This window comes from Marmota monax, unplaced genomic scaffold (assembly GCF_021218885.2).
Source record: "Marmota monax isolate L192 unplaced genomic scaffold, Marmota_monax_Labrador192_F-V1.1 WCK01_AAM20220418_F8-fsc00022, whole genome shotgun sequence".
NCBI lineage: Eukaryota > Metazoa > Chordata > Mammalia > Rodentia > Sciuridae > Marmota > Marmota monax.
In genome coordinates, this window is record NW_026695215.1 from 14,593,148 (window position 1) to 14,604,139 (window position 10,992).

Sequence of the window (10,992 nt, forward strand, 5' to 3'; positions counted from 1 at the left end):
TGTAGCGGTTGAAATTACTAAGAATTGGGGTGGGTGTATAGCTCAGTGGTACAGCACTTGCCTAGCATGCACAAGGCCTTGGGTTCAATAGTATAAGTTAAATTTGATTGATGATTTTGGTAATTATTTTGGTGAGATCAAAAGGTTATGAAGTAATCAGAATTCCTCTCCTGTGTGGCTTTTAAACTGGTTCTCAAAAGTAAATTCTCAAGGAGGAAAAAAATCTCAGGGCAGGTTCATTGTTATATCTTGAATCTTAAATGTCCCTCAAGGGTCCATATCTGAAGATGTAGTCCCCAGCCTCTGGCATTATCAGGAGTAGGTGGAACCTTTAGGAAGTGATGCCTAGTGGAAGGAAGTTAGGTCACTGAGGGCGTGCCCTTGAAGTGGATCTCGGGCTGCCTCTCCTCTCTTTCTTTGCTTCTCAACCCCCATGAGGTGAGCAGTCTTCCTGCACCACACACTCCTGCCACCAGGATTCATTGTGCTGCCACAGGCCCAGAGCAACAGGGCCCAGCAACTATGGGCTCAAACCTCTGCAACCATGACCAAAATAAACCATTCCTCCTTTCAAGACTTTTCTCAGGCATTTTGTCACAGCAAAAGAAAACTGACTAGCACAGTCATGATGTTTGTGTTGAATGTAGACGTTAACTTTCGAGGAAACACATTCAGAGATTTTTTTTCTTAGAGATCACTTACTCACTATGTCTTTAGCATTTTATTTGGCACAAAAGAGGCTTCAACATAAATGTAATACTTGACCTCTGTGTCTCTTTATCCTCTGAACATGAAGAGTTGGTCAGAGGTTTTAAGACAGGGCAAGGTAACAAAACACATAATGAGGTGTTTTGTTTTGCTTGCTTTTTTTTTTTTTTTTTGGTATGGGATTGAACCCAGGGTGCCCTACCACTGAGCCACATCCCCAGTTCTTTTTATTTTTTATTTTGAGAAAGAGTCTGAGTTGCTGAGGGCCTCACTAAATTGCTGAGGCTGGCCTTGAACTTGTGACCCACCTGCCTCAGCCTCCTGAGTTGCTGGCATTATAGATGTGTGCCAGCAGTTTTGGGGTCACTGTTCTAACTTCATTCCCATTCTTTTTTTTTTTTTTTTTTGAGGGGGATGTACCAGAAATTGAACTCAGGGGCACTCTACCACTGAGCCACATCCCCAGCCCTATTTTGTATTTTATTTAGAGACAGGGTCTCACTGAGTTGCTTAGCGCCTTGCTGTTGCTAAGGCTGGCTTTGAACTCATGATCCTTTTGCCTCGGCTTCCTGAGCCACTGGGATTATGGGCGTGCACCACACTGCACTGGGCCTCCTTCCTATCCTTTACAAAATAGCAAATTTTAATGACTCACAGTGCATGAAATCTGAAGGTCACGGTGCTCTAAATAGAATGCTGAATTTGAAAAGTTCCAAAATGAGTCCCACCACCCAATTTCCTATTTTATTTGCCTAGAATCTCTAAAAACTGATGAGCCAGTTTTACTGTATGTGTGCAGATGTCAGCTTAACATGAGCAGAAGCACTTAATCAGGTTTCATGCAAGTGGGTGTAGACAGTGGCTGGGACCACGTTTAATTACGCTGTGCCTGGGGAGAGGGGAGCCTGGCTCTCATGTGGAATAAGTTCCTATGATTTAATGTATTACCAGTCGGGGTTCTTACGGCGTAAAACTAAGTCACCTGTCCCCATCCTGCCCTAGATACATTCATTTCTCAAATCTTTCTTTGCCAGAGGTTCAGTTACGCTTTCGGTTAGTGTCCATATCAGGCCAGACTGGGACAATATGCTAATGAGGTTTGGTTTTCTTTTTGGTACTGAGGATTAAACCCAAGGGCACTCAACCACTGAGTCACATCTCCAGCCACCACACCCCGGCTTCGTTTTTTCTATTTTATTTAGAGACAGTGTCTCACTGAGTTGCTTAGGGCCTCGCTAAGTTGTTTTGAACACACACTCCTCCTACCTCAGCCTCCTAAGCCACTGCGCCTGGCTTGATAATGAGATTTTTTTTTTTTTTTAAAGACACTCTTTAGCTAAAATAGCAGATAATCTATTGTACATGTGTTATACTCGGCCACAGCCAAGAAGAGAACTAGTCCAGAAAGTCACAGGGCCAGGGCCAAGGACCAACAGGGACTGTTCTGGTGTGAACGAGGTGGGTCTCTCAGAGGTGGTCTCAGTGATGGATGGCAGTGAAGTTCGAGATCTGCTAAAGACAGGCTGTGGACGGGGGCATGCAGTCCAAGCCTTGCGCCAGCCTCCCAGCCTCCCAGCCTCCAAGCCTCCCAGCCTCCAGCCTCTAGCCTCCAGCCTCCTGAATTCCTTACTTCTGCTCCTTTGGCCTCCATGGGCATGAGTCTAGAAGTTTCTTTGGACCTCTGCTTTATCTTTCTTCTTTTGCACTTTGGCCTGTGCATTTACTTCTTCTTTCACTTGCTTCTCTTGGCTCAGAGGTTTCTGAGAAGATGGTGCTAAGGCCAACAGGGCCTCTGCCTGAGTTTCCCCCAGTGGCCAGCCTTTTATAGCATCGAGATCACAGGCCACTTCTGCCTTGGTGCATGAACTCAGTACAGTGGAAAGGAAGCACTTCTGAATCTGAGGCACCTGGACTCCTATCCCATAATAGCAGTGGGTGAGTCTCTTGGCTAAATCTCAATTTCCCTGCCTGTAAGACAGGCCTCATAGCAGTACTTCACTCAGAGCCTCTCTGCAAAGGTCCTAGACCCCATCATCCCTTGATTAAGGAGTCAGACATTTCTAAACTTTTCAGACCATTTAGTGTCATTAGTCCCTGGGGGCAGTCACCGTTTGTGTTCCTGGGCGCCCCTTTCTTCATCTTCCCATCCTGATTCTCTTTGAAGAATACATTTACTGTGCTCTCAATCCATGAGATTGAGGTAGGACAGATCCTTCCTCTGGCTCCAGGGACAGGCAGGGCAGTTCTGGACACTGAAGTTGGGCGGTTGACCGAGCTGCCCAAAGAAGTGCCTTCTCTCCAGCGGGGTTGCTCAGTGGGGAGGACAGAGCTGCTGGTGGCCCCCTGGGGGAGGGTCTGCCTGGGAGTGAGGCCAATACAGAGAGTTGGATCTGGGAATCGGGCTGGGGATTCCTAGGGACACTGCTCAGACACGGGGAACGGGCTAAGCCTCTGGGCTTCTTAGTGCATTAGCTTCGTTTTCTTAAGTGACTTAGTTTTACGCCGTAAGAACCCCGACTGGTAATACATTAAATCATAGGAACTTATTCCACATGTTAATCTTTTGACTTTACAAGTTTTTCCTCCAAGGACTTCAATTCCAAGGCTACCTCGAGCACCGGCCTTCCCCTTGCAAGTTGGCCCTAGTCTTTCTCAGGCCTGGACAGAGCTTCCTGGCCCCTTTTTCAGTGGAAGTACTTCCCTGTGTTAGTGTCCACCCACCAGCAGCCAAGGAACCCCACGTGGCAGAAAACAACATAATCTGAAGAGTGGTCCAGGGGCTGGGGTTGTGGCTCAGTGGTAGAGCACTCGTCTAGCACCTGTGAGGCCTTGGGTTGGATCCTCAGCACCACATAATAAATAAATAAATAAATAAAGGAATTGTGTCCAACTACTTCTAAAAAATAAATATTTAAAAAAAGGGTGGTCCATGCACCCCGAACGCTGTTGAGGACAATCACATTTTAAGAGAAGTAAGTAAAGATCTGGGTCTTGATGGAGCCCAGGTGAGAAGCCAGGGGACACCGACAGTTCAGAGACCAGGGCCTGACGTCAGCTCCCCATTACCTCACAGGTGGACCATTACGGTGACTCTTGCTGGATTGCCTTTCTCTCAACCCATCTCTTTCTCCTCAGGCAGCAGCAGGCAGACTCACTCTGGTTGTGCCACTTGCCTATTAAAACATCTCTGTGCCTCCCCACTGCCTACAGACTGATTGATAGCCAAACCACTTTATCCCCACAAGCTTGGAATGGTCTGTGTCCCTGCAGGAGGTCTAGCTCATATCTGGGGCAGACTCTCCAGCTTGTAAGAGTCAGGTCCAGAGTTCCACATCCTATTCTAACCCCCAGTCCTATTACAGTAGATGGCATGAGTTCTGATCCTATAGGAAAGGAGAACATCCCCTCGCCCTGTCCGGCACCTTGGTATATTCATCACTAATTTTGATTGCTAGCATACAAAAATCTCTCTCCCCTGGCTACCTTCCTTAAGTTAATTATTCATATGAATTTTCTATTGCTGTGCAACAAATTGCCACGAATTTAGTAACTCAGGACAGCATCCATCTATTAGCTTTCTGTTCTGAACGTCAGAAGCTCGGGCGCCGCAGGGCAGGACTCTTTGGTGAGGGTCTCACAAGGCTGAAATTGAGATGTCGGTCAGGCTGTAATCCCATCTGGAGTTCAAGAGCCTCCCCCAGGCTCACACAGTGATGGCTGTCACTGTGATGTCCTTGCTGGCTGTTAGCAGAGGCAGCACTCAGCCCCCGGGACCACCTGCCCTCCTTGCCATGTGCCCCATCCATCTTTGAAGCCAGCCCCTCATGCCTTAAGTTTCTGACTTTCGCTATCTCTGACCTCTGGACCCGTACTGGAAGGACTCCTGTGGTGTGGTTGGTGTTGGTCCCACCCGGACAAGTCCTTTAACATCAACGGATCAGTTGGCCTCAGTGTTGGGAGTTGGAAGCCACCTTGTGACAAGGAAAAGGCCAAGGGACCTTTACAGAGCTTGTCCCTGAAGTCACTGAGTTTCCATACCAGACTCTAGTCTTGTGTCACGTGGCAGAAGAGATCCCAACTTACATGCTGACCGAACCCCTGAATGGGAAGGAGCTAGCCAGCTCCCTAAGCCACAAAGCCCTTCCTTTTCTGGAAGGACTGCAGAGTCAAGGTACATGCTGACCGCCATGGCCAGGCACACTTCCTCCCATGTGAGCCTGTCACCTGGAGAGCCAGCAGCCACCACCCAGTCCTCCACATAGAATCCTGACGTCACAGCTCAGTGTATGTGACTACAGACACCCTGAAAATGCGTCATTTTTCATTTTGTCTGTGAAATATTCTGAATATAAAGACCCTAAGGGGCTAGGGTTGTGGCTCAGTGATAGAGCGCTCACATAGCACGTACGAGGCCCTGGGTTCAATCCTCAGCACCACATAAAAATGAATGAATAAAAATAAAGGTGTATTTTTAAAAAGACCCTAAAATCCCCTTGGGAGCTGCAATACTTTGGAACTCAGGAGGTTTACTTAGCTCTGTGGAGGGGTGAACAGGGAAGAGGCCACACTTTCCTATTCCAATCTTGCTATCCATGGCCCCCTGGGCTTCTGTGGCAGACCTGGGGACTAGAGCATGAAACTCCTTGGTTTCATGGGGCAGAAGGGCAGCAGAGGGAAAGGGGCAGAGGTCTCGGGGCTGTACCCCTCTCCACTGAGCTCACTGGTTAAGGCAGATAGTGCTGAAGGGCACACAGCTTCCTTCAGGTTCCAAAAGAGCCAGAGAGCTTGACAGACAGGCGGTGAAAGAACCATTCTTAAATGCTCTCTCGGCCCAGCACAGAGCCCAAGGAAGACTGAGAAGGGATTTATAAGGACAAAGCCGTGTGTGTGTGTGTGTGTGTGTGTGTCCCAATCTTCCAGTAAGGTAGAGATAGAGCAACACTTAGCATGACCTGTGTCCGGAACACTCAAAAGGAGTTTCTACTCCCTAAAACTGACACTGCAAATTCAAAACCATGAGTGAATACACTTCCGTTTTCATGCATCGATTGATGTAGACTCATGACATTCCCATTTCCGTGGTAGATAGACTGGCGTGTTTGGTTGTGATCCTCTTGTCTCTGAGGCACCTGTGGCCTGGTGGCTGGAGATGTTCAGGGACACGTTCAGGTCCCAAGGAGGCTAACATCCTGCCCCTCTTCTTCCTTAGTAACTAGAACCACCCCCCTCAAGCCCCTCCAAATGTTATTTATTGGCTTCCCCTGCAGATAGGGGTTGTCAGGTAACAGTCCTAGCCAATGCGATCAAAGTGGAAGCTGTTGGATGGGCTTCAAAGAAAGCTCCTTAAGAGAGGGCACACTCCGCTGGTGTGTGCATGCCCGTTTACTTCTGACCTTTGTTCCTTTCTCCTGCCTGGAAGATGGTCCTGCTGGCTGGGGCTAGAGCAGCCATCTTGCAACACGTGGAAGAGGCCAGAATTCTAGAGATAGGGATTCGATCATCCTGCAGTTGCTGAATTAATGCCGGAAACTTCTTATCTCTACAAGTTGTTCCATAAGAAAAATAAACCTGGCTTGTGTGTGCCACTGGGTTTCCTATGATACACAGCTGAAACCCACTATGGCTGCTCTTCTTCCACAGCCCTTACATGTTCCTCAACTTATGTCCCTGGTCCTCCTCCCCACCTGTTTCTCAAGTGACTGTGGTGACTGCTGCTTCCCACGATGACCCCGTGTCTACCCAGGTCTTTCTCTACAGCACCAGATCTACAGGTCTCAGTGTCCCTGAACATCTCCAGCCACCAAGCTACGGGTGCCTCAGAGACAAAAGGATCACAACCAAACACGCCAGTCTACCTACCGTTCTGTTCCTGCTGCTCACTAGAGCACAAGAGCCTCCTCTCCCCTCACCCTCATACCCAGTAGGCCCCTGAATCTCATCGGATCTCTAATATCCCCTGCTTCTTCAATCCTATTGTTTGACACAGACACCACAGTTTCATTACTGAATTATAATTCCCCTCTTCACCAAAGAATTCTCAACAAGTCACCTCAACTGAAATTAATCAAAATAGACATCAGTCGCCTGGCTGTGGTGATGTATTCCTATAATCCCAGCTACTAGGGAGGCTGAGGTAAGAGGATCACAAGTTTGAGGCCAGCCTCAAACAACTTGGTGAGACCCTGTCTCAAAATTTAAAAAAATAAATAAAAGGGCCAGAGGGCATAGCTCAGTGGTAGAGTGACCCTGGCTTCAATCCCTAGCACCAGAAAAAGGAAACAAAACCAAACCAAAAATATACATTAGTTGCCTTTGTTCTATTCTATATATTTTCACTTAAAATTCCACCTTCTTCTCATGTAGAACATCACCCTGTTCCACACTCGGTAACAATAAAGGAACATTTTACTTTTAATACACTGGGTGTCAGGAGCTGCTTCTATTTAACACCCTATTAAAATCTACCTACTAGGATGGTGGAGTTTTAGGGTTCCAGGCCCTTTATTTTCTGGGAAGGAAAGCGAGGCCCTGCTGGCACCGTGGGGTGGTTCTTGATGGCACACACCTGGACTTTGCCGATTCGGCTCTTTTCATCTTACCATGGAGACCTGGATCATCCCCAGCTTGCAAAGGAGGCTCCCCTGCCCCCAAAGAGCCGCTAAGCTCATTCTCTTACTCTACTCACTCCATCCAAGGTGACCACCCAAAGGAAATCAGAAGAATTAAGTCCTCGGCTCCGTTAGCCCCAGGGGCAGAACAGCCCTCTCCCCTCCTCTGGGACGCGGTGGCCACTCACCCTCTGGGTGATGGGCTTGTCATCCTGGACCTCGACGGCCAGCCCCAGGTCAGACAGCCTGCAGTTGCCGAGGTCATCCAGGAGCACGTTCTCGGGCTTCAGGTCCCGGTAGACAATGCCGAGGCCATGCAGATGCAGCACCCCGCAGGTCATCTGGGCCGTGTAGAAGATCACCCGGCTCATGGCCAGGCCGCGCGTGCCCACGTTGTAGATGTGGAACTTGAGGTCTCCCCCGTTCATCAGGCTCATGACCAGGCAGAGGTGGGTCTTGCTCTCGAAGGCGTAGGCCAGAGAGACGATGAAAGGGCTGTTCACCTTCTCCAGGATCTCCTTCTCCAGGAGAGCCATCTTCTCCCCACCCTTCTTCTTCAGCCGCTTCTTGTCCAGTTTCTTGCAGGCGTACATCTTACCCGTGTTCTTCACCTGGACGGCACACACCTGAGAGAGAAGGGGAGGGGAAGACGTAAAAGCCGGTGGCACTGGAGAGGGGACCTCAAAGGGCCGTGGAGGACCTGGATGGCAGGCTTCTGAGAAGAGGGAAGCTTTAAGGAAGAGGCTTCTCAAGATGGCGAGGGTACTATAGGGAGGCCCTACTTCACCTGGCTAGGTCACCCATACTTTTTTGGTGGTGAGGGGTACCAGGAATTGAACCCAGGGGTTCTCAACCACTGAGTCACATCCCCAGCCCATTTTATTATTTTATTTGGTGACAGGGTCTTGCTAAGTTGTTTAGGGCCTCACTAAGTTGTTGAGGCTGACTTTGAACTTGCAATCCTCCTGCCTCAGCCTCCGAAGTTGCTGGGATTACAGGTGTGCGCCACCACACCTGGGCAGGTCAGCCAGACTAAAAAAAAAAAAAAAATGAAGAAATGACAAGCTGTGGCAGGATGTGAAGAAATAGTAACCCTGGAGCAATGAACAATATGGGTGGGACTGTAAAATGTGGGAAGGAGTTTGCTGATTCCTGGAAAGGTTAAACACAGAATCCCTGCATGACCCGGATTCTCCTCCAAGGCATATACCCATGACACACTAAGACAGATCCTCAGGCTGATACTTGGACATTCTAGCACTGCGCACAATAGCCAAACGGTGGAAGCCACCCAAGTATCCACCAACAGATGAAAGGATACATGACATGGTATATCCATGAAATGAAATGTTATTCCGCCAGAATTGCTACAAGCGGCAATGCAAAGTAACCTCCAGAATGGTATGCTGAATGAAAAGGCAGATAGGATCACATACTATCTGGAATGTCCAGAGCAGGCAAGTCCCTGAAGGCAGCAGAGTGAGTTTCCAGGGCTGGAGGAGGTGGGGTAGGGGCAGTTGATGGGTACAGGAATAATGCAAATGTCCTGGAACTGGCCAGGGGAATTGTCGCTAAAGATGGTGAATACACTAAATGCCACCAAACGTCCACTTTAAAATGGGTTAATTTTATGCTATGTGAATTTTACATCAAAAATGGTGGGGTTGTGGCTCAGTGGCAGAGCTCTTGCCTAGCACGTGTGAGTGAGGCACTGGGTTGGATCCTTAGCACCACATAAAACTAAATAAAGATTTTTTTTTTAAGGACATTTCTTCCAAAAAAAAAAAAAGGTTTTCTATTTTAAAAAGAAGGGCCCGGCAGTGGTGCAAAGCAGGTTCTGGACTTGACTTGAAGGCCTTTGGGTGCTTAGATATCCATTCTTCTCAAATTAGGTCCATCATCACAACTGAGGGGAAGGAGGCCCCCCTGTCATGTGGCTGTCATTTTCCAGTGTAGCCACCATGATCGAGGTTCTTGGTCAAGTCCACTCTTGGGTATTCTCTCTTTCGAGTTTGTATTTGTGTCATAGGGCCATCAAAGAAGGGGAGGGGGGAGGGGGTTGGGAAACCTCCCCACCTGGCACCAAATTAGCTCTAAATAAATAAATATAAATAAATAAATAAATATTTTGCCATATATATATATATATATATATATATATATATATATATATAGCAAAACCCCACCCCACCCCACCGGCCTCTCCATCCTCTGTACCCCCCACCCCCCTGCAGCCTGGTATTGGAGACACTCACCTCCCCGAAGCCGCCCTTCCCAAGCACTCGGAACTCGGTGAAGTACTTGTCGGACACGGGCTGCATCTCGAAGAGTTTCCACTGCAGAAACCTGTCGTAGAAGGGGCTGGCCAGGAAGTCCTGGAACGGCTGCTCTTGCAGGAAGCTCATGGTCTCCGCCTTGGCCTGCTCCACCAGGGTCTTGCGCTCTTCATCCGTGGCAGCGGCTCGGCACTTGGTGGCCAGGTCCTGGCTGAGGAAGGACTGTGGGCTCGGGTCACGCGCACAAGTGGCCACCAGCTGCTGCAGCGTGCTGGTCTTGGCGGGCCCCTCCTCGGCCAGCTCCCAGTTCTGCACGTCCTCCAGGAAGGCCACGGCCTCGCTGTACTTGGGCACGGTGGCGAGGAAGTCTCGGAAGAGGCGGCGGCCGATGGGCTGCTGCTCGCACAGGCTGTGGAAGTGCGGGGACAGCGACTGGCGCAGCTCGGCACAGCCCTGCGGCCCGGGCAGCACCAGGCTCCGACGGCGCCGCTGCAGCTCGCGGCTGTCCGAGTCCGTCTTCCTGGCCTGCAGGTAGGCGGTGTTGGCGATCAGGTTGTCCAGGCCCCCCATGTCCATGGCTGAGGCAGGGCGCTCCCGCTGTCGGGGACAGCCGAGGAAGGACGCAGGGCAGCTCGGGGACTGTCGGGTCTGTGGCCGCCACACTCGGTTGCTTTCTGGGGCTAACTGACTTCCAGGGGATTTACGGGCAGCCTTCTGGCCTCGGGTGGGACCCGCAGAGGAGGCAGAAAGTCGTTCCTCCAGTAAGAAGCTTTGGCTGGCTATGTATAGCTGGCCGTGGGATCTCCACCTGACAGGTCACCCTCCAGCCACAAGGCCAAAGCTGCCCACACCTGCAAGGGCCAGCTGCCCACTGCCGGGTCTCACTTGGCCCAGTTACCATGGGCCCTTCACACACCCTGTGCCCCCCACATTCAGCTACCAGCCTCCAAAAGCAGTGAGTAGTAGTCAGGTGGCATCTCATTTCTTATCCTGAGAGCTGCAGTGTTGAGAATGATTGCTAAAGTTACAACATCATCTCCCACCAGGCCCCGGCTGGGCACTCCCGGAGCAGCCTTGCAGAGGGTTCCTCCAGGTGTCTCACAGCCTGACATGAAGAAAAGGGTACAGAAGGGAATGCTGGGAGCTTTGGGTCCTCAGACATGTTCCCAGAGGTCTTGGGACTCAAGTTGTGGATCTTGGGGTATACCAGATGCACCCTGAGTAGCCTGCAGGAATTCTCCAGCTATAGCTTGGTTATTAGCTCCCAAGAGTTGGTGACCTGACAAACCTTGTGTAACAAGGGGGTTGGAGGAGGATCATCTTGACCCCAAACATACCATTAAGTGACATAAGCAGAAAAAGCCACATTCCTGAAATAGAGAGCTGGAGTCTGCTGGGAG

The 10,992-nt window shown here is 49.8% G+C and overlaps 1 protein-coding gene across 1 annotated transcript in view; it reads right to left on the reverse strand.

The window, feature by feature from the left end:
- Grk7 (G protein-coupled receptor kinase 7) overlaps nt 1-10,291 on the reverse strand; it is a 34,607-nt gene extending 24,316 nt beyond the window's left edge. Inside the window, exons 1-2 of the mRNA XM_046431300.2 lie at nt 9,572-10,291; nt 7,505-7,942 (exon numbers count right to left, since the gene is read on the reverse strand). Coding sequence (XP_046287256.1) covers nt 7,505-7,942; nt 9,572-10,168 — 1,035 coding nt within the window. The 5' untranslated portion in view covers nt 10,169-10,291. The remainder of the gene's footprint in view (nt 1-7,504; nt 7,943-9,571) is intronic.
- Nucleotides 10,292-10,992: the final 701 nt, after the last annotated feature.